Source organism: Cnephaeus nilssonii (assembly GCF_951640355.1).
Source record: "Cnephaeus nilssonii genome assembly, chromosome: 11".
NCBI classification, from domain to species: Eukaryota; Metazoa; Chordata; class Mammalia; order Chiroptera; family Vespertilionidae; genus Cnephaeus; species Cnephaeus nilssonii.
Genome location: NC_137082.1, coordinates 70,150,106 through 70,173,958, shown reverse-complemented (window position 1 = coordinate 70,173,958; position 23,853 = coordinate 70,150,106). Strand labels below are relative to the sequence as shown.

Below are 23,853 nucleotides of genomic sequence, written 5' to 3'. Positions count from 1 at the left end.
AAGTCTTTACTATTCTTCATTCTCGGGGTTGAGCGAAGTTCAGGCCTTTGAGACCTACCATTTTTACCAGTCTTTAGTAAGACTTGATACTAAAGACACAATTAAATCGGTTTATCTTTGGCCTAAAAGCAATCCACGTTCTGTTTGGATTTAACCCCATGCAAAATAATGGTACAGTCCCATATAAGTTCCGCCCCCTACCTACCACCCCCGGCGTCTTCCGTTCCGCCGTCATCACGTGACTCCCGAGGTACGCCCACGCCCGGTCCACGCCTTCCCAGCGCGCCGCTTGGCCTCCGTCGTTGCTAAGAGGCCTTGGATACCTGGCGGTGGGATGCTGGGCGGCGTCAGGTGAAGATGGTGGTCACCGGGCCTCAGGTAAGAAGAGCTCCTGCTGTGACGGGCCAGCCGGGGCGTTGGGGCGGCCTGGCGCTGGCGAGGGCTTCCCCGGACTGTCCTCGGGGCCACGGATGGAAAATAGAGGTCCGCTGGGGTAAAGTAAACGGCACGGATGTAGGCCTGAATCCCCGACCCGGGACTGGGCTCGAGTCTCCATCGCCTCCTGCCACGCGGATTTTCAGTGGTCCTGCAGAGGATGAAAGACAAGGACGCGTAACATATTGGCCCCATCCCCTTTCCTGGGAATCCCGCTCTTAGGAATCTGCCCTACAGCAAAAATAATGGCAGAAGTAGAAATATGTAAATTCCAGTCGTGTCTATGATGGCACGGAACTGAAAAGATGCCCATGAGGGCAGTGAGTGGTTCAGTTCATGATGACATAGCCATGCAACCATTAACCTAATCATGGAGACTTTTCCTGTGGGAAACTGGAGAAAGCACAATACGATGTTGTATATACACACAGAAAACGAGCATGCACAGGGCTGGAATGAAACATGAAAAGATAGCTGTGGTGGGTTCATGGGGGCATTTAAAAAAATCTGACAAAATGATTTTAAAGTTAAACCGCGAAAGTAAATATGTGAGACTAGCCAGGAAAATCTAAAAATTAAGAGTAATAAGGTGTGTGTGTGTGTAAAAACCAAAAATTAAAAAATAAGTAATAAGGGGGATAAGCTCTCCAGTATCACCAGAAATTATAACATATTATAAAGCTGTAATTAAAATAGTATGGAACTGAGCAGGAACTACAAGCAGGTAGAATGTATAGAATTCAGAATAAGATCCAGATATTTATAGTTATTTATTATATAGTCAAGGTGATGTTTTAAATCAGCGTTGAGCCTGAGCCGGTTTGGCTCAGTGGATAAAGCATCAGCCTTCGGACTGAAAGGTCCCAGGTTCGATTCCAGTCAAGGGCTTGATCCCCAGTAGGGGACCTGCGGGAGGCAGCAATCAATGATTCTCTCTCATCATTGATGTTTCTATCTCTCTCCTCCTTCCTTCCTCTCTGAAATTAATAAAAAATATTTTTAAAAAAATTAGCATTGAAAAAAAAAACAGCATTGAGAAGTTTGATAGATGTCGGGAAGCTTTCTAGTAAAAAGTAACAAAATTTATTTTCATAGAAATAAATTCCAAATGGACCATTATTTTTTTATTGATTGATTTTAGAGAGAGAGGAAGGGAGAGAGATTGATTTGTTGTTTCACTTATTTATGCATTCATTGGTTGCTTGTATGTGCCCTGACTGGAGATCTAACCACAATCTTGGCATATTGGTAGGATGCGCTAACCCAGTGGTCGGCAAACTCATTAGTCAACAGAGAGGCAAACCGCGGCTGGCGAGCCGCATGTGGCTGGTGAGCCGCAGTTTGCCGACCACTGCGATTGAGCTACCCAGCCAGGGTCTCAACATTTACATTTTTTAAAATGACATGCAAGTATGGGAAGAAAGCATTGTTGGGTGTATTCATAATCTTAGAACGGCAAAAATTCTTCTAATTAGGTCATGCAATTCAGAAAAAGGAAAAGATTAATACTTTTGACTCTAAAATTTAAAACCTTCTGTATGGCCTGTAGAATTTCACCAAATCAAACAAAAAAAGCTCCTTCCTATAAGCTACATCTAAAGACAAATTTGTGCAAGTATTTGTTTAATGATCAGTTAGAAAAATATTAAACCCAACAGAAAAATAAGGAGAGTACATGAATAAGAAAATCAGAAGAAATACAAGTGGCCAGTATAAACAGTAAAAGATGGCCATCTCACTAATTTTAAAGTGCTAATTGAAACTAAATGGGGATGCCTATCTTATTAGGAGAGATAAAGAGGATTAGAAATAGTATTAGTATTAGTGGAAGTTAAAGTTACAATGTTTTGTAGGGCACTTAGCCATTCAACAGGTAGGAATTTATTCTACAAATATGGAAAGTGCACAAAAGCATCATGTTCAAAGATGATTGATGTATTTTTAATATGTTTTTATTGATTTTAGAGGGCTGCCTCCTGATTGATATTGGTAATATTGTTTTACTAGCAAAATTTTTTTGGGGAAAATGTCAATTTGTATATAACTAGTTTAATTATGATATATCTATAAAATGGAATACTGTGCAGCAGTTTTTTCTTTAAAAAGATCCCTAAGTACCAACATGGAAAGATGTGAAAAAATACAGAGTTGAGTGAAAAAAGAGTGTTGTAAAATGGTGCATATGATAAAATCCTATTTTATAAATAAAACTACAAGTTAACAAATGTATAAAAAGAATCTAGAAGACTATACCTCCATGTTGACCAATGTCACCCCAATAAACTTAATGTAAAAAAAAAAAGGGAAAGGAAAAATGAGACTATACCTTGTAGTTAACAGTAGTGAGCAGTAAGGAATCATGAATCAGGGTCTCCCACAGGGATAAGGTGAGGGCAGGGCAGGGCCATGGGAGTAGGCTGGTGGGAAGGCCAAAGCAAGAGACACGAGGTCACCAGGGTTGGCCTTAGGTTTTTGCAGCTATGCGTTTCACTCTCAACCTTGAAGAATTGCAGAGATTTCATAGGTAGGTTGCATTAAATTAGAAGAAGTAGATTCTTTTTTTTTCTTTTGGGGTCTTTCTTTTGGACTGTTGGTTATTGTTTTTCTTTTTCTGATCCCTTCTTTTTTCCATAGGTAACCATGGAGAAAGAGCTTCGGAGCACCATTCTTTTCAATGCATACAAAAAGGAAATATTTACCACCAACAATGGCTATAAATCCATGCAGAAGAGACTGCGGAGCAATTGGAAGATTCAGAGGTGATCTTGTGGATTGTTTTCCCTTCCAGATAATAATAGCCTGCTGCTAAACGGAAATATTTTATTTTCTTATGTAGGCCAGATTGTTTAGGTGGGAAGAGCTCAATTTAAGGATCATTCAGAAGTAAATAAGTTATTAAAGCATCTCTTGGAAAATTGGCAGTTAGCATATTATTAAGTCGTCCCCCAAATCGCACAAAAATTATTCTCATTATACATATACAACTTTTTAAGAAATTAGAGGTATTCTCCATATTTTAACTTGGGTTATACTTCAATTTAGAGAAAGGAAAAATGAGGATATTTCTCTCTTTTTGTGTGTGGGTTTTTCTTAATGGGTAAGGATATGTAATCATACAAGCTAATGGCAGATGTGATTGCATTAGCAGTTGGAGGATTCTTTCTGCTCTGGCATAGTTTAATGTGGCTTATAGGAAACTTCTGAGCAGAGGCCGGTGGCTCTGTTGCAAGCTCATAGAGGAGATTCTCACTGTGGGAGAGGCTGGAGTGGCAGCTATAAATCCCTTTATTCCCAGGCCTCAGTAGCCTCTGGTTCCATAAAGTCTAGAGGCTAAAGTGACATAAATTGGTTTAGTTATGGATCTAACACTTGCTTTTAAAATCATATTTGTAGCTTAAAAGATGAAATCACGTCTGAGAAGTTAATTGGTGTGAAACTGTGGATTACAGCTGGGCCAAGGGAAAAATTTACTGCAGCTGAGGTAAGAAATACCCTTTACAAAAATAATAAAATAATAAATATTTATAAAGAAGAAATATAATGAAATGGTTAGGAGCCTGGGCTCTGAAATCCTGGATTTAAACTCTTATTTACCACTTACTGTGTTGCCTTCAGGTACTGACTTCATCTCTTTTTTGATCGAGTTGTGATGGTTAAATGAGATAATGCACGAAAAGTGGCAGACATGTACTGTAGGCTCATTAAATATTAGTCACACTTCTTTGCCATATTTTTGCTTTGAAAAATAGGAAAATTCCATTTTAAATTAAACTGGTTTTTATTTTATTTCATGGAATAGACAAAGAATGATAAATGTAAAACCCAGAACACAAATAACAAGTGTTGGCAAAGATGTAGAGAAATTGGAACCCTTTTGCTCTCTTGATGAAAATGTAAAATGGTGCAGCCTCAAACAGTATGGAAAAAGTATGGTGGTTCCTCAAAATTAAAAATAGAATTATCCTATGATCCAGCAATCGTACTTCTGGATTTACATATATCCAAAAGAATTGAAAGCAGGATCTCAAAGAGTTAGTTACTTTCACACCCATGTTTATATAAGGCACACTAGCCAAAAGGTGGAAGCAACCCAGGTGTCTATCAACAGATGAATGAATAAACAAAATGTGGTCTATCCATACAATGATTTATTATTCAGCCTTAAAAAGGAAGGCAATTCTGATACATGCTACAACATGAATGAATATTGAGAATGTTAAGTGAAATAAGCCAGACACAAAAAGACAAATACTGTATGATTCCATTTATGTGGTGTATCTAGAGTAGTCGAATTCATAGAGAGAAAATTAGAATGCTAGTTGTCAGGGGTGGGGGTGTGGGGGAGGGAAGTGTGGAATTGCTGTGTAATGGATATAGAGTTTTCATTTTGTGAGATGAAGAGTTCTATAGATTGGATGCATAGCAATGTGAATATATTTAATACTACTAAACTGTACATTTAAAATGGTTAAGATGATAAATCTTACATGTATTTTACCACAATTAAAAAAACAAACAAAAAACCCACAACACAGCAAGAGCCATTCCCACAGAGATTGGAAAAGTGCCTTGGTGCCCAGGGAGGGCTGTGGGGAGCAGGGAGGTGAAGCTAGGGTGGGGCCAGTGTGGTCCTTAGTCTGAGGCAGACCAAAATTTCCTGTTCTTGTATTGGGTGGGGCCAGAAAGGGGGTCCACAGGGGAGCATTTCTCTTGTCCCTTTTTTCTCAGCCTAAATGCAAGGCCACCTCATCCAGGAAGGTCATGAAGAGGTAACTGCTTCATCGGGTGAATTGAGAGGAGTAGGAATTACCATTGGGAATATGGAGGTGACCAGCTACCCTTCCCAGTGAGACCCTGAGGGAGATGTTTATGTAGCTGGTAATGGCCTGCACAAGAGTAACTTTATTTGTTGGGCTTTGGCCTAACTCCAGTATAGTTTCCCCCTCACCACCTCCCTTCTCCACCTAGGGAAGACAGAGAAGTGACCAGGTCCTTGCCAAGGAGCAAGCAGCCTCAGGAAAGTGAGAGTATCCAGAGAGAGGGTCAGCGACCAGTGCCTGGGGACATATGGCATTATCTGGAGACATTTTGGGTTGTCAGGAGCGGGCAGGTGCAATTGGCATCTAATAAGTAGGAACCAGGGATGTTGCTGAATGAAGAAGACCGGTGAGCTTCCTTTAGCTAATAGTTTCCCACTTTTAGTTTGCCTGTCAACTTGGAAAATGTCACTTTAGTTTGACTATTTTGGAGCTTTATGTTTAAAGACAAGCTTGGAAATCCTACGAGGAAAGTAAGTTTTATATTATATACATTTATATTTAGGTGCCTTATAGATTTGAAGTGTTTATTTTTCAGATAGTTAAGATCTTATTCATAGAATTGTGGACCAGAGTTTTGGGGTATATTCATAGATTGTTTTTTTCCTTTGTGTAGTTTGAGGTCCTGAAGAAATACCTTGACGGCGGTGGAGATATCCTTGTGATGCTAGGAGAGGGTGGGGAATCCAGATTTGACACCAATATTAACTTTCTCTTGGAAGAATATGGAATCATGGTTAATAATGGTAATAATTATTATTATTAATTTAATAGAGGCAGTACTTTCCTATTTATTATTCATATTGTAGCCCTCTGCGCCTAATAGTACAATGGAAAAACCCCTGGGCGGTGAGGGTCCATGCTCCAGCATTCTGGCCTCATGGCAGTCTGAACCTTCTGGGCCTGGGCTTCCTCTGTTTATAAAGTGAGAGGGAGTGGAACAGACTTTCAGGGTTCCTTTCAGGTCAAAGTTTTAAGCGTCTTTACTAGTAATATCAAACTTACTTCTAATCTGAAATGTGCCTTCCTCTCTTTTCCCCTTAAAGATGCTGTGGTTAGAAATGTATATTATAAGTATTTTCATCCTAAAGAAGCTCTAGTTTCCAATGGAGTCTTGAATAGGTAAGCATGTTGAAAGCAGAAATGTCTTTATAAATGACTCTCATCTTTCCTACATGAATCTTCCCTCATCTCTTCTCCCACATTCATTTCACGGGCCCTTTTTTCTCTTTCCCTTTTGTTTTATTTCATTTTATTGTATCATAATTTATTTACTGTATTACTTCTCATCCATCAATTTATATTCCTCCCATCTTTTGAAACCTTACTAAACATTCACCCTTTGTCAGTTTTTATTTTATTTTATTTTACTTATTCATTTATTTATTTTTTATTAATCCTCACCTGAGGATATTTTTTCCATTGCTTTTCAGAGAGAGTGGAAGGAAAAGAAGAAGGGACGGAGAGAGAGAAACATTGATGTGAGAGAGACACATTGACTGGTTGCCTACTGCACTCACCCCAACCAGGGGCGGGGAGCGAACCCTTGACCTGGAATCGAATCCCCAACCCTTCAGTGAGAGGGGCGACACACTAACCACTGAGAAACACCGGCTAGAGCACCCTTTTTGTCAGTAGAATACATTCAGTTGCAAGCAACAGAAAACCCTATTCAAATGGGATTAAACACTAGAGAGACTATTGATTCATGTAATTGAAAAGCTCAGAAATAGGCATATTTTGGATATGGATTAACGGAAAATACATGATGTCTTCAGGGTTCCAATTCCATTTCTCTACAAGTCTCTTGGATCTGCTCTCCTGAGTGTGTGGGCTGGATAGTTTCAACAGTTCTCAGATTTAGCTCTGCTTGCCACACCACATAGGGAAAGAGAGTGTGCCTGGGTCCCAGCATTCCCATCAGGAATAGTCTTGACATTTGCCCTGTTTGAGCTGGCCTAGGCCACATGCACATCCAGGCTGGTCACTGTGGCAGAGAGCATAGAATGTCCTGATGGCATAGCTAAGTCACGTTCTCCAGCCCTGGAGCCTGGGATGAAGTCAGTTTTTTCTGATCCATTGTATCTGAGAACATACATTAGGGGCTTTAGGGAAGTGGGAAATGAGTGCCTGAGGGAACAACATCAGGTGCCCTCTGTGAGCTTTTCCCTATATGCAAAATGATTCCACACTTGAACTTGCTACATGGCAGGTACTCTGCTGGCTGTGATGATACAGAGCTAGAATACTAGTCTAGAATGTGGCTTTAGTATATGGACCCCTCCCTCGGGTCTCAAAAAACAGGAACTGATTCTTATACTTTAATGTTAACTTTTGCAAGTTTCCCAAAAGAGGTATGGGTGTGTAGTGGGTATATAACTTTAGTTATTAAGAATTGTGTCTTGAACAAGTCTGCAAAGTCCTCACATCTAGTTTATGCTACTAATGGAGGGTGAAATTCCTAAATTGTTTTGGTTTACTTGATTTTAATATTTTTCTTCAAGGGAGATTAGCCGAGCTGCAGGGAAGGCTGTGCCTGGAATCATTGATGAGGAGAGCAGTGGAAACAATGCCCAGTGAGTGTGTTTCTGAGGCACCTGAAGATGATGCCTTTGTCATTCTAAAGAGTTTTCTTTCAAAATGAAGAGCTTTTTGAATGGTTCAAATTATATGATTGTCCAAACACTATGCTGTTCACCTGAAACTAATATAAGATAATATTGAATATATATATAAAAAAAAGCAGAAGCAGGTATAATGCTAAAGGAATTTGTAAAAAAGAAAAAAAGAATTCTTCTGAAACAAAATAGAAGTCCTTTACTGTATGTAAATCTATGCCAAAGATAATGTGTTTTAATAGTATGGTATTTAGATTTCTAGATATTTTTTCATATATAAAAATTTTTAATGACTAGATAAAATTGGATTTATCTGAACTTGTCTAATCTCTTATTATAGAACATATAGGTAATTTTTAATATTTTGCTTTAATAATATCATCTAATTTATGAAGCACTTGCTATGTGACAGGAATTTATTCTCATTTAATCCTCACAACAAACTAGATATGTACCCTGACCCAGAATCAAACCTGTAACCTTTTGGTGTATGGGACGACACTCCAAATAACAGGGAATAAATTAAACTCTTAATGGGAGACTCCTCATGTCCCTCCAAGCCCCCAAGTTTCTAACTTTATGCTTTGGTTTTAACATTGCTGTTTTTCTTCATTCTGAGAGCACTTCGTTCAGACAACTACCTTTTCAGAGCTCCAGCTTTCTTTCAGTAAAACCCTGCCCTTTCTATATCGGTTGGCCTTACCCCAGGATCTGCATCCTACTTTCCCCCTCCCCCCTCCCCCCCACTTCCTTTCCATGAGTACGTTGCCCAAGTCAGACTGATTCACTTGAGATACTCTAAGTCTTGGTTAGGACAGGTCTGTGTAGAAGTGTTCAGTGGTGGGTAGATGCATGCCTCTGTTCATGTAAGCACTCAATTGGTAACACACTCTTCTAATGCTGGACATTCATTCTTAGAGATAGCACCAGTCAGATCTATCAGGGAGAGGAAAACATTTACCTCTGCGACGTTGTTATACAGAGCAGGCTCATGTTCTTAGAGGAGGCTCCCTCTTCTTCCCCTCCACAGGGATTACTTTAGTTCTTCTAATTAGTCATTTGCACATATGATTGTAAATTGTTAATTTATATTCATATTTCTTAAAGTGTTTTATTAACCTGGTAGCTAGAATTATACTAGTATTAATTTTGTATTAACTAATCAAAGCTTAGAGGATATTTTGTGTTGGATGATGAATTACTGAAGAAACACTGAAATTATCTTTTTTTGAAAAAATATTTTTATTAATTTCAGAGGAAAGGAGAGGGAGAGAGATAGAAACATCAATGATGAGAGAGAATCATTGATTGGCTACCTTCTTTATGGCCTCTACTGGGGATTGAATCTGCAACCCATGCATGTGCCCTGACCGGGAATCGAACCGTGACCACCTCCTACTTCATAGGTCGATGATCAACCACTGAACCACGCTGGCCAGGCTGAAATTACCTTCACAAAGTTTTTATTCATTATTTTTAAAAACTGCAATGTTTCTTTAATGTTTACAGGGCTCTCACCTTTGTATATCCTTTTGGTGCCACATTGAGTGTCATGAAACCAGCAGTTGCTGTTCTGTCCACGGGTTCTGTCTGTTTTCCACTGAACAGACCCATTCTGGCTTTCTATCACTCCAAGGTACAGCCTTTCTTAGACATGAGTGGATATGTTCTTTTATTATTGAAGTAGTAAAAGCTACTGTTTCTAGCGGGGTTTCATGTACAGTATTTTCTCATTTGTCTGCTCAACAGTCCTGCAAAGTGGCATTTCAGTGATCTACATTTTACTTATGGGGATAATTGATGGAGCAAGCTTTTATCATTCTAAATCCAAAGCTTTCCACTATAGCACGAGGCTATCTCTGTTATAACTTTTTTTTTAATTAAAAAAATTTTTTTAGCCTCACCTGAGGATATGCTTATTGACTTTTTTGAAAGAGAGAAAGAGAGAAATATTGATGTGAGAGAGAAACATTGATCGGTTGCCTCCTGTATGTGTCCCAACCAGGGATTATAAACCTGAAACCTTGATGTATTGGGACAACACTCTAACCAACTGAGCTACCCGGCCAGGGCAAATGGATTTATTTCTAATTTTTTTGTGATTATAACTGTAAAATAGTGCTTAAGTTTTTATGTATTTCAGACTGCTTTGTTGCGTATGTTGACAACTTTAGCAACATTGTGTGAAAGAACTGAAACCTGATCAACACTGTTTTTAATCATGTTGACATATTTATTAATCTAATAGTCAAAAATACTTTATTTTGATTTGTTTAAAATTAATAATATTGAAATGTTTTCATTTCTGTTGTGAATTTTTCATGCTCATGGCTTAGTTTTCTATTTGGATCTTAGTTAACAAATACTATTTTTGGTACTTGAAAACGTCTTGAACGCTCTTTGGATTTATCTTTTTCCTTTGAGGTTATGATCTTCATTTATAAGATGACAGTGGGAAATGCTATAGAGCAAATTCACAGTGTTTTTTGTTAAAGTCCAATAGAAGCGTCTGAAATGATAAGTAGATTGGAATGTGGTTATTATCATAGTTGATATTTCTAGACTGTTGAAATCCTGATGAGAATTGGCACTTATTTGTATACAAGACAGTTGCTTACGTAATTCTGATGATAGGTGTTTGGAAACTAGGGTGCATGCAGTGCATTTTGGGATCCTAATGTCTGATGCTGCTTTGTCATTTGCAGAACCAAGGTGGGAAGCTGGCAGTGCTTGGCTCATGTCACATGTTTAGTGACCAATATTTGGATAAAGAAGAAAATAGCAAAATCATGGTAAGCTTTTCCCTTTCACCATATTAATGTATAATGTATAAATGTGATTTTCATGTCATTTAAAAAAATACTGCCTAATTCATTTTTTCATTTAAAGCCAGCTGTTCAGAATCCATTATGTGCCATGCACTCAGAATACGAGGTTGAGTCATGCATAGTCTCTACTTTGAGACTGTATAATGCAGTGAGAGAGAGAGCATGAGAGACCAAGAAGGAAATCCAGAAGGATGCAGCGAGTGTTTCTAAGAATGCCAACTTGGAGGGGCAGCCGATCTGGGGAAGTGGTTGGGAACAGGCCCAGTCAGGGTCTCATGTACAAAGTTCAGGAGCTTGAACTTTGCAGAAAGCCTCAGGCGCCCTTGCAAGGTGTTGAGCAGCCTTGGGCATAGTGAGATCTGAGTTTTAGAAAGACCCCTCGGTAAGGTGTATGGAAAGTGGAAAGAAGGAGGCAGCCTGGGGCCAGTTCTGAGGCTGGTGAAGTCAGCCAGGTAAGAGGAAAGAGGACCTGAAGGGAGGTCCTGAATGAGGAGAGGGGGCTAGCAGGCACGAGCAGTATTTAGGAGGGGGTATTTATTTATTTATTTATTTATTTATTTATTTATTTTGTTCATTCTCATGTGAAGATATTTTTTCCATGATGTTTAGAGAGAGTGGAAGGGAGGGAGGGAGAAGGGGAGAGAGAGAAAAATTGATGTGAGAGAGACACATTGATTGGTTGCCTCCAACACACACCCTGACTGGGGCCAGGGATTGAACCTGCAACCCAGGTAATGTGCCCTTGACCAGGAACCCAACCTGTGACCCTTCAGTGCATGGCCAACACTCTAACCACTGAGCATACCATCCAGGGCTGTGAGGGGTCACTGATTGATATGGGGAATGAGGTACAAAGGGGTCACTGATTGATATGGGGAATGAGGTACAGTATGGAAGCTGCTTCAGAATAGTGTGAAGGAGACCTGTGAAGGGTGACAGACTGTGCGTGCCCAGCTGTCCATTGATGTGATTCCAGTGACTCACTTCCCAGAGGAAGAAACTCTCATTTTTCATTAATGAAATGCGGTCCTTCAGCCTTGGAGACTTGAGGCCTTCAGGACTCTAGGTGTTGGGAGATGAATTTAAGTGTTTGATTCTGTGGAATCCACATGAAGTTCCATTGTCACTAGACTCTGTCTGGGAGATCTAAGTATATTCTCAGACTTTCAGCACATTAAACAGGGATTGCTTTGGGACTGGGAACATGTTTTAATCAAATCTGGCTGTGGTTAGAGGATAGAATGCCCTAAGAGAAAAAATAAATTTCCGATAAAGTGGCATTACAGTGAGGAAAACTTGTTTTTATATGATTTCACAAAGAGGAAGGTGGTACTCTCATTTGAATCATTGGTTCAGTCTTTTTCGTGTTATCAATTTTTCTTTATTGATTGAATTCTCTATTCCTGCCTTTGGCTTTCTCAAATAACCAAGTGTTTAATTCCGGCTTATTTTTTTAAAATTCAGGATGTTGTTTTCCAGTGGCTTACAACAGAAGACATTCATCTAAACCAGATTGATGCTGAGGATCCAGAGGTAGGAGGTTGTGAATCATTAAAAAGACTTAAATGAAAATTGAGTCCACCTTCTCAGCACCACTTCTAACAGTACGAAGGGAATAGATCTCTTATCTTGTCTGTAAGACAGATGGCAAGAAGTGATGCTTGTTGGGGAGATGAAGGCTGTGTTGTAAAAAAATAGTAAATCAAATTACATAATTAGTTATAGAATTTATTGGCATGGGAGCCTCTATATGTATATAATAATTGGAATTTTAAAATATGGTGCCTGGTCCAAATTTTCAAAATCAGTATCTGTAGAGAAATACTTCTTTCAGAAATATGAAGGCTATAAAAATAGTTTTTTCATGAAAGAAACAAAAATAATCTGAAGTTTTAAACTATACTTTTGTTGCCTTTGGCAATAACAATCCTAAAGGTATTATAATAATACCAGTCTTAGGAGCAGTGGTAAAACCAGCACTGGACTGGGCACCAGTAGCCTTCACCACCAGTCCTTGGACCTTCAGCAGGTTATTTTGTCCTTTTTTTCATTCTAGTTTTTAGGGGACACTGATACCTGTGATGTCTGCCTCACAGTGTGATTGTGAGGCCCAAGTTCATAGATGTAAATAGACTTGTTAAACTAGAAGGTGTAAAAGGTGCTATAGATCTCTGTAAGACTTTTTTTTTTTAACTTTTGTAATTACTGTATATCATATACTTCCACATAAACCATCTAATCTAAGCCTCGAAATAGCCCTGGGAGGTAGATGGTGTTAAACTCATTTTATAGATGAGGAAACTAAAATTCTGTAAGGTTGCAGTGTGCTCAGATTTCAAGCACGTGTGGAGCCAGGATCCAAGCCCAGGTCTCCTGATTCAGTCCACTCATCCTACAGTTGCTTCTCTGTTCCTTAATCTCAAAATGTCAGGAGAATGATTTCCTGTGTGTGGAGAGGAGGTGGGCAGAAGGCAGTGAGCAATGCGTCCCCTGATTGCCTCCTCCCTCAGCTGAGGACATGGCCTCCCAGGAGCTGACTCAGGTTAGGAAACAGGAGAGTCCCATGTCTAATATACTCCCTTACATGGAAACATGAAGTGCATGGCTATTGAGCTGAAATTCCTCCTGAAAAGTGATGTAAGCCCCCAAGATAAAAAAATTGGGGTACACCCAGGAATTCGTTTTTCAGATCTCATAGGACCCAATTCTGAGTGGATGGATCGTTGGCAGCTTCCAGCCCTAGTTGGAGTGTCGTGGCTCAAGGGACGCAGCACCGAGATGCTGCATCGGCTCCCGTTCTGGTGGCCACCTTGCTCCTGCGCAGTTCCTGTCACTCCTGTTTTCTAGCTGAGGAAACAGAAGTAACTAAATTCTTGAAGCTCCCGCTGAGATTAGTACCTGACCAGGCCATTATTAATACCCACGTCAACTTGAGTGCAGAGCCTGTGTCTCTTCTCTGTTGTTCACATGTGACACTGGCCTGGTTCTTAGGGGACATGTCGACAGAAAGCCAGAGGAATACAGTGTCATGAAGCCTTCCTCTAAAACCATGCAGGTTAATGTGTCTTCCAGGTGTGAGGCCTGGTGAAAACTGTCTTTCAAGTTTGAAAGCTTCGGAAAGTAAAAGGCTGGATCCAGTAGCATTTCGAAGTAAGACATCCTGAGAACCTGAACTTCCTGTGGTTTTTGGTCAAATCTTGTAATAGCCAAATGGGTTTCAACCCCAGATAATATAGCTCAATTTCAAATGATATTTAATCAAATAAAATGGTGGCTCGATAAATAGTTGAAGAAATTTACAAAACAACTTTTTAACCTCAAATGCTGCTAGGAAGTCATGAAAACCAGTGGTTTGAGGAACACTCTTAAGTTTCTGTCTGACACTTAAGGCCTTGATGCTTTTCTGAAATAGGAGTTTGTAGCAGGTCTCTGTGCAGAGACAAGAATCAGCCTTTGGACCTTTGGGATTCCCGGGCCCATTGCTGAGCTCTTGTTACTCCTCTTACCTTCAACCACTGTCACATTAGAGGGTTGAAGCTTCTAAAATAGACCCGTGTTACGGAGAAGAGCAGTTATTTGTATGCTCCTTCCTTGTTTCTTGTCTATAAAAAAGTTTGAGGATTGGGGGAGACTTGGACTCTTGGAATATAGGGAAAAAGTGAGCCTGTTTGACTTATTTCTGTAATGCTCAGGTGTGTCTCAAGTGCTGGCGCTGGAGAAGGTGGGACAGTATGTTGCGTGACTTCAGAGGACGGATTTTCAAACCGTTACCAAGTTGGCCTTGCTAGAATCAAGGCTAAATGCAGCTCAAAGGGCAATAAGGAATAGTTCTTGTTGCCCGCATGCATTATTTAAATTTAAATTAATTTTTGAATAGATAATATAGTCACATAGTTTGGAATTCAAAAGCATATGCAATGAACAGTCTTCTTTGCTTTAAACAGTCTTCTTTGCCATCCGCAGTGATGGCAATCTTAGCAGTTTCTCGAATGTGTATATACACTATCAGCACATTACTTTTCAAAATTACCAATATGTCTTGGAGATATTCCCATATTTATACATAAAGAGCTTTTATTTGTTAGTTTTGTCCTGTTTTTTTAAGACTGTGTTTCCCATTGTTTATATGTAGTATATTTCGCCAATCTCCTATTGATGGGCATTTAAGTTTTCTTGGTCTTTTACTGTTTCCAACACACAGCATGTGCCATCATTAGGCATGTCCTTGGTTAGGTGTGAGAAGGGCTGGGGTCTAGTGTCCATTCGGGGAGATTGTCTGATCTGAGGTCATAGGGGTTCGCGCATGTAACAGGAGAAAAGCAGAGTGTATGGCCCAGGTGCTGTGGGTAGATGTAGTAGAAGCTTGTGGACTTTCTTTTGTGATTGCATGTTTTCTCAATGAAATAGAAAATAAGATCATTGGCTAAAATTTAAAAGGAAAAATCACTTTAGATGGTTGAAGTGACAAAAGGAAACTGTGGGAATATGGGGAGTGAATGGACTAGGGCAGGGGTGGGGAAACTTTTTTCTGCCAAGGGCCATTGGGATATTTTTAACATCATTGACGGGCCATACAAAATTATCAACTTAAAAATGAGCCTGCTATATTAGGTCAAACATTTCATGAACTCAACCCCAATGCCTGATTTTGTGGGTCTTGCACGGCCTGGACATTCCCCACCCCTGGACTAGGTGAATATTATTGATTGCTGAGCACTCAAGATCAGTAATCATGAAATTAAAAGCAGACCAGTCAGCACGGTGTGGGTTTCTCCAGCTGTGTCCAGTCACGTGAATACCAGCATGAGTAATTGGAGAGGTGGATTTAGCCAGCATTGGGGTTGAGCAAAGTGACTCAGAGTGGCTTATTTAAGGGTTTTGTCAGTGATCAGGAATGGTGAAATCTCTTGGCAAGAGATTATAAATATTGCAGATTTAGACCTGAGACATTGGAGACTTGACAGATTAAATTCTTCTTTCTACCCTGCTGAAAGGAACCCTCTTATGCCTTTCAGATTTCCGACTACATGATGCTGCCCGACACAGCCACCCTGTCAGAGATGCTTAGAGTGTGTCTCCAAGAGGGTGATGAGAACCCACGGGACTTCACCACCCTCTTTGACCTGTCCATTTACCAGCTGGATGTCACCTCCCTCTCCAAGGTCATCAAGTCAGTACCTGTGGCTCTCTGGGCTGCATTCTGAGTGTTTGGTTTAAAACATGAGCCTGGGGAGGGGGGTTAGGGTCACAACAAATGTGTATGCAAAACACATTCTCAGGTCTATGATGAGGTCGACAGAGAGGGCTGGGATATTGGGGTAGGGGTGCTGACGCAGAGGGAACGGCTAGCCGTTGTTAGCCCTTACTGTGTTTCAGGTGCTGTATCAGCCTTTTAGGGTGATCAACTTGTTCTGGTTTGCCTCGGACTTTCCTGATTTTATTTATTTATTTTTAGTTTTTATTTATTGATTTGAGAAAGAGGGAAAGGAAGAGAGGGAGGGAAGGAGAAGGGGTCGGGGGGGGGGGGAGAGAGAGAGAGAGAAAGAGAGAGAGGGGGGGGGGAGAGGGAGAGGGAGAGGGAGAGGGAGAGAGAAACATGGATGTGAGAGAGCATTGATCAATTGCCTCCTGGAGACCGAACCAACCGCAATTGAACTGGCAACTTCTTAGTGCATGGGACGACACTCAACCAAGTGAGCCGGCCAGAGCCCTTAATACCTATTTTCACTGTTGCTATACTCCTAGTGACTAAAACTGCCTGCATATTCAGTAAATATTTGTTGAGTGAATGAGCACACAGATGTGGATGTCATACAGATCTGTTCAGGTACTAGATGCAGACTTCAGATTTGAGTACTGTTTGCTGATGGTAAAAACAAATAAGGCCCGGCCAGCATGGCTCAGTTTTTGAGTGTTGACCTGTGAACCAGGAGGTCATGATTTGATCCCTGGTCAGGGCACATGTCCGGGTTGTGGGCTCGATCCCCAGTGTGGGGTGTGCAGGAGGCAGCCGATCAATGACTCTCTCATCATTGATGTTTCTCTCTCTCTCTCCCTCTTCCTTCCTCTGTGAAATCAGTTAAAAGAGAAAAAAGCAGGTGCCTTATTAAAAATACAAACAAAAAACAAATAAGGAAACAGTGAGTTAAAAGAATCAGTGTTGCCGAAACCGGTTTGGCTCAGTGGATAGAGCGTCGGTCTGTGGACTCAAGGGTCCCGGGTTCGATTCCGGTCAGGGGCATGTACGTTGGTTGCGGGCACATCCCCGGTAGGGGGTGTGCAGGGGGTGTGCAGCTGGTCGATGTTTCTCTCTCATCGATGTTTCTAGCTCTCTATCCCTCTCCCTTCCTCTCTGTAAAAAATCAATAAAAATATTTAAAAAAAAAAAGAATCAGTGTTCATTGGGTAACAATAAAAAGCCTACTTAGGAGAAGCCTGATACAAAACTTTTCCCTTTCACTTCTCAATGAAGTCGTACTCTATGATGCTATAGAGAAGATTCACAAAAGGATTATTACATATAAGAACACATTATGTTTTTTTCGACAGAAGTGCTGAACCGCCAATTTGATGGAGAAGAGCACAATATGATCAGTTAGATGTTCTTCGCACAGTGTCTCTCATCTTGATCCTGCTTTTCTTTCTTCTTATTAACACAGGGCTTATGAACAGCTCAACGTGAAACATGAACCTCTCCAGCTCATCCAGCCTCAGTTTGAGACACCGCTGCCTGCCCTTCAGCCAGCGGTAAGTAGGTGTGCTCGGGGGATCCCACTACAGAAACCCACTGTGGGCCCTTCCCTTGACAGCTGGGGCCCTCCTGTGGATCCTCCATATGCTATTTGTGCCACTCCACATGGAGGATCATTTCTCTGGCTCTCGCCAGGCACAGTCACCAAACCTACTAGCATTCTACAGAGACTTATTTGGTATAGTTCCCAACTGAGAAGTCAAGGGCATAGCCATTTTTTTGCTGTTAAACATTTTCCATCTTGTGGGGTTGGAGGGCATATGTGAGGATTTTGAGGTAAAAGAGGAGGAAAAGTGTTGTGCTGCAGCTTTCTAGGCAACAGGCACTCAGACTCATAGCACAGTTCTGACAGCCCAGGGCATAGTCATTGCATAAAGGTGATTTTCCAACATTCCAGTCCAGCATTTACTCAGCTTGTTTTCAAAAACTGATTTGTCCCACCACATTCTGAAATATTCTGAGCCTTCTGGCTTCACCTTGGTAGCTTGAAATGGCCATGTGGAAGTGTTTACATCACAGAAAATCACAGATGGTATAGCTCAGGCCTTTTGTTTTGAGAGCTGATAAACATATATCAGCACACCACTGGTTCATACCTACAGAATTTGGCTCCAAGTTCAGCACTTCCTACACTAATTTACATCTGCTTCCCCAGTTTCTGTCCCTAAAGAGCTCATGATTAAATGAGAAAAAAGTTGTGCAGTCAAATGTTCACCACACATAAGCCTAATAAGCCTTAAGCTTTGTGTCCTTACAGGAGCCAGTGGGTGCTGGCACGTCAGCTTGGTCAGTTTAGTGGTGTAGTTAGAGCTGGCTCTGCTTGGCTGTTTACAGTGGGTAGTCGTCTTGCTTAATATGGTCTGATGGGGCGGGCAGGAAGAGGTGATGGGTGGTCCATGAGTTGGCCTCTCGTTTCTCTTGCGCCTCATCACTGCCAGGTTGGCTTTGGATACGCTCTTTCATGACAGACCTTATTTCTTTTAGGTTTTCCCTCCCAGTTTCAGGGAATTGCCACCTCCTCCCCTGGAGCTATTTGACCTGGATGAGACCTTCTCCTCTGAGAAGGCACGACTTGCTCAGATTACCAATAAGTGTAAGTTTAGCCCAATTTTTGTTTGTCTTCTTTTGTGAGTTTTATTTCATTGTGAACTTCTGAGAGATGTTGTGAGAGAAAGCTTAGCATTTATTTAGGGAGAACAAACTATGAACAGCAGTGTAAAGTTACAGTTTTTGTTTATTTCATGTAAATTTCTTTCCAGGCCAGTTAGCTCAGTGAATTAGAACATGGTGCTGAGCAGAAGCCAAGTCTCAGCTGTAATCCCTGTAGGAAGTTAGTTTTGACCCATCCAGTGACCATAGAGTGAATTCTGAGCCTGGCTGCCACATAGCAAATCTAGGACACTAGTCATAGGAGCAGTTAAGTAGGAAAATGCAGTCAGGGCCAGAAGAATTAGAGAGACTTCAAATTGGATCCTTCAAAGGGATCCTAGAGAATCAAGCATGCCACCTTACATGTGGATGAGGAAATAAGACCCCAGTCCACACAGCTGCATGGTGAGTGGTACTCCTGACTCTCGGTCCAGTGCTCCCCTGACGTGCACGGCCTCCAGCACAGAAAATGGGCCTGCACACATGTGCTGAGAGGCATCACCTTAACCATTTGGAGGCAGAGGCCCCACTCCTGGGAATCTCGGGAGATAAATGAAGGTAAACAGATGACTACTACATCACTTACTTAAAAAGTAAAATACAGTTGGGAATGATTTTAGTGTTCACTAGCAGGGGAACGGTAGTAAATTGTGCCACATTCAATCGATGGGACAATATGCAATCGTTATAAAAGAAGTTTATAAAGGCCAGGGAGTGACACTGATAGAATTTAAGTGAGAATCCTAAATTAAGAAAGCAAGATAGAAAACCACATGTCCAGTAGAATCCCAACTATGCGAACAGCTGTATGTCCCCAGAGACTAGAAAGGAGTATGCAAAAATGAAAATTGTTCTGCATCTCTGTTCTGCACCAGGCACTGTGGGTAGGTGCTGGGCAATCAAAAATTAGCAAGACATAGTCCAGTAGCAATAATAGACCAGTAATAATGATGTGACCCAGCATTTCCAATTCTAGCAATGTATCCTACAGAAACCCTTGGAGAAATGCAAAACAAAAAAGATATAGCTATAAAGATACTAATTGTAGCATTCAGAAAATTGGCAACAGTCTACTGGTCCATCAGTAGGGGGATTGGTTAAAAAATACGAAAAAAAGTAGAATATTATACATCTGTTAAAAGAAAGATGTAAGCTTTGACATGGAATTCCATATTACATGGTTAAATGATGAAGGCAACTTATAGGACTATTATAGTTTGATCCCCTTTTTACACATATGTAAATATATAGGCATAATGGGGCAGTAATTACCCTAGGTAGTATTGGTGGGGATAGAGTTAGTACAAGAGCTGTATGGTTTGAATACTTTAATTTAAAAAATTAGATTTCAGTCATAACATTTAAAAAGGGAAGTCACGGGGGGAAAAAGAAATTACAGTGTAAGGAGGGCAGTAATGGCTTTCCATCTTGGTTATGAGGCTGCTGGGATGACTTCACAGAGATATGCTGATGATGGAATATTGGGTGATTTTTTTCCTCTTTAATTTCCACTTAATTCCTTTTCAGTAATATTGCTATAATAAATGCTATTTAAAATACCTATGTGCCCTTCTCATAATGGTCCTTGTTCATTCAGAGAATAGTAATTTTATTTCCTACTGGATGCTGTTCTTTGTAATATAGGAATGCTAGATCTGGGAATAGGAGAGCCAGAGCCAGTCTAGCTTTATTCTAATTAGGAGTGTCATACTTTTGTCCTAATTTATAAAAGCAGCACATCAGAGACCTTTACAGTGTGTCCTGTGGTCACATTACCCAAGGAAGAGGTGAGTGATCTTGAGAGATATAGGAACTTGACAGGGGTATTGAAATCACAATAAGTTTGTACTTGGGGAGGGGCAGAAGGTAAGTTAATTAATCTAACTGCCTCAACTGTGCTTAGGTACTGAAGAAGACCTGGAATTCTATGTTAGGAAATGTGGTGACATCCTTGGAGTAACCAATAAACTACCAAAGGACCAACAAGATGCCAAACATATCCTTGAGCACATCTTCTTCCAAGTGGTGGAGTTCAAGAAATTGAACCAGGTACATAGTTTAGAAGGCCCACTGATGTGGGAGCCCTTCGAGTGTCAGTATCATCCATAAACTGAGTTTTATGCCATTCATTCATTCTGCAAGTATTTATTAAGTAACTACTAAATGAACATAATAATCCCAGTACATCACATATTATGCTAGATAAGTGCTATGCTCTTAAAAAAGCAGAGCAGCGTAAGGGGATCAGTGGGCTGAACATGGCAGTATTAAATAGGGTGGCTGGGGTAGGTCTTACCACAACGCTGGTACTGGAGCAAAGACGTGAAAGTGTTGAAGGATTTAGCCATGCAGATAGCGAGAGATGAGAGTCCCAGGCAGAGGGAAGACCTGTGCAAACTCCCTATGGTGGGGCTTTGCCTGGCAGGTGTGAGGAACAACAGTGGTGCCAGTGTGGCTAGAGAGAGCTGAGCAAAGGATAGAGCAGCAGGACGTGAGGTCAGCACTTTGTTAGAAACCATCTGTCTCGGACTAAGGACCGAGAACTTTGAAATTATTCCTGGCCTTCATTTTTATACCTTGATAGGATTTCTAACATTAAATGCCAACCACTGTTGTTAAGTGGGCATTCATACACTATTGCTGGAAGAATAAATTGGTCCCACTTTTCTTGAGGTATTTTTTATAATATCATTCAAAAGCCCTAAAAAGGTATGCTACTATACTTTTGACCCAGCAATTCTGATCCTCAGAATTTATCTTAATATAATCTTGAATATATATATATATACCCACTTGGAGTCTCAGCACAGCAGTACTTTATTTAAAAAAATATATTTTTTTATTGATTTTGAGAGAGAGGAAGGGAAAGGGAGAAAGAGAAACATCGATTTGAGAGCAGAACATTAATTGGCTGCCTCCTGCACACCCCCTGCCAGGAATGGAGCCCGAATCCCAGACATATGCCCTGACTGGAATTGAACCAGCAACCTCTCTGTGCACGGAACGATGCTCAACCACACTGGCCAGGGCACAGCACTGTTTTAATAGAATAATCAGTAGGGAAGAATAAAAATCATTATTAGTAGGTTGTACCTAGGGTGATCCATAAAATTTAAAATGTTTGAAGAGTGTTTTAGGACTTAGGGAGACATTCATGATCCAGTAAATGGGGTGGGAGGAGGGCTATAAAGCGGTATAAAGAGAGTCCGTTTTTCTCCATATACACCGAGTGGCCAGATTATTATGATCTCTGAATGCCTAATAATCTGGCCACTCAGTGTATATCCTATATAATAAAAGGCTAATATGCAAATTGTCCCCTCCACCAGGAGTTCAACCAGCAGGCAGGCCGGCCAACCGCCCATGTCCCCTCCCCCTGGCCAGGCTGGCTGGACCCCAACCGCCCATGTCCCCTCCCCCTGGCCAGGCTGGCTGGACCCCACCTATGCACGAATTCATGCACCGGGTCTCTAACACACACACACACACACACACACACACACACACACACACACACACAGAGTGGCCAGATTATTATGCGTTCGGAGATCATAATAATCTGGCCACTCAGTGTATATAGTTAGGAATTTAGATGCTGAGTGGAAAGACTAGGCCGGGTCTGAGCCTTTAGTGGCAGTGGCTGGCACTGCTGGGTACTCATACTATATGCCTTATATGTGCCAGGTATAGTGCTGGATGTTGGGGCTGTCAGAGAGCAGGATGAATGCACTCCTTGCTGTCTCTGATCTATGTGTAGTGGGGCAGATGGGAATATGTGGGCATTTACAATGTTCTGAGATAAATGGCATCCAGAGGTGAGTTGTTGAGATAGCTGCTCAGCACTGAAATGTGGGATGGGGGCTCAGGTAGATTCCTAGTAGATTCCCAACAGTATTGACCCTTGTGGCAAGGCAGGGACAGGCCCCAAGGCCAAATCTGATGGGTCTTTGCATCAGCGCCTTCAATGGTATTTGCTCCCTACTTACCATGGTGGGTGATGGGCAGTGGTCTAAAGCTCTGTCCCGGTAGTAAAAACTTGACTCTTGGGTTTAAAACCAGAGATAACCTACTGGTATGTGTCCCAATTAATGATGTTTCAGAATCTTTAATCAAAGTCCAAAACACTAAAGATCACATTTCAGACTTTGCCCTGAAATACTAAAATATATGTCTTATTCCCTCATCCAGGAACATGACATTGATACAAATGAAACTGCATTCCAGGACAATTTCTGAGGACCGTGCCTCTTGAAGCATTTTCTGCCTCCTTATTTGTAAACTGTTTTTCAATTGTTCCTTAATCCTTTATCAAAATTGTCCATCTACTCTTCTATGAACTGTGGAAGGGTTGTGTATCTTCTGTAGTGCCAGATAGGTATAACATTTCTTAGAAAACCCTTATGTAAGATATGTTCCATTTTTTAAATTAAATATGATTAAATCTGTACTTTTATAATTTATGAAATAGTCTTGCACTGAAGTCTTTTCTTTCAACTCCAGTCCTGGATTTGTCTTTATTTTATTTATTTAAAAATATTTTTATTGATTTCAGAGAGGGAGAGAGAGAAACATCAGTGATGAGAGAATCACTGATTGGCTGCCTTCTGTGCTGCCTCTACTAGAGCCTGCAACCCGGGCATGTGCCCTGACTGGGAATCGAACCGAACCGTAACCTCCTGATTCATAGGTTGACACTCAACCACTGCGCCATGCTGGCTGGCTCTTCTTTTTTAAAAAAATGTTTTTATGTTTTTATTGATTTTCTTTCTTTTCTTTCCTTCCTTCCTTCCTTTCCTTTCTTCCCTTCCGCCCCGCACCCCTCCTTCCTTTCCCTTCCTTTCCCCTCCCCTCCCCTTCCCTCCCTTCCTTTCCTTTCCTTTCTTTTTTTAGAGAAAAAGAGAGAAAGGGAGAGGGAGAGAGAAACATTGATCGGCTTCCTCCTGTATGCACTGGGGATTGAGTCAGCAACCTGGGCATGCACCCTGACCGAGAATTGAACCAGCAACTTTGGTGCATGGGTCGATACTCAACCACTAAAACAAACTGGCTGGGCCAGATTGGCGAGATTTTGATCCTTACAGCTTGGTGGAAGTATTGGAAGATGGGGGTTCTGAAGAGTGAACTGTTTTGAACATAAGATTCCAATTGAGATGACAGTATTAATATAACCAGTAAATAGCTGGAAATCCCTAACTGGGACTTAGAAAAGATATAGTCTCAAGATTTGAGTTCACATGGAGTTGATAATTAAAGCT

The 23,853-nt window shown here is 40.9% G+C and overlaps 1 protein-coding gene across 1 annotated transcript; it reads left to right on the top strand.

The window, feature by feature from the left end:
- The first annotated feature begins 226 nt into the window (after positions 1–226).
- On the top strand, positions 227–23,082 carry IFT52 (intraflagellar transport 52). The gene is made up of 14 exons (XM_079784011.1): positions 227–378; positions 3,070–3,194; positions 3,829–3,916; positions 5,869–5,998; positions 6,299–6,374; positions 7,757–7,828; positions 9,380–9,506; positions 10,576–10,662; positions 12,163–12,231; positions 15,714–15,868; positions 17,358–17,445; positions 18,434–18,542; positions 20,502–20,647; positions 22,787–23,082. The coding sequence occupies exons 1-14, from the start codon at positions 358–360 to the stop codon at positions 22,832–22,834; spliced, it is 1,341 nt and encodes a 446-aa protein (XP_079640137.1). The 5' UTR covers positions 227–357; the 3' UTR covers positions 22,835–23,082.
- Positions 23,083–23,853: the final 771 nt, after the last annotated feature.

Excerpts from the sequence above, each read along its gene's own strand:
- IFT52 (XM_079784011.1), top strand. The coding sequence starts at position 358 with ATGGTGGTCACCGGGCCTCAG. Across the intron at positions 3,195-3,828 it reads AGCAATTGGAAGATTCAGAG|CTTAAAAGATGAAATCACGT; the intron begins GTGATCTTGTGG and ends TCATATTTGTAG. Across the intron at positions 18,543-20,501 it reads TGCTCAGATTACCAATAAGT|GTACTGAAGAAGACCTGGAA; the intron begins GTAAGTTTAGCC and ends AACTGTGCTTAG.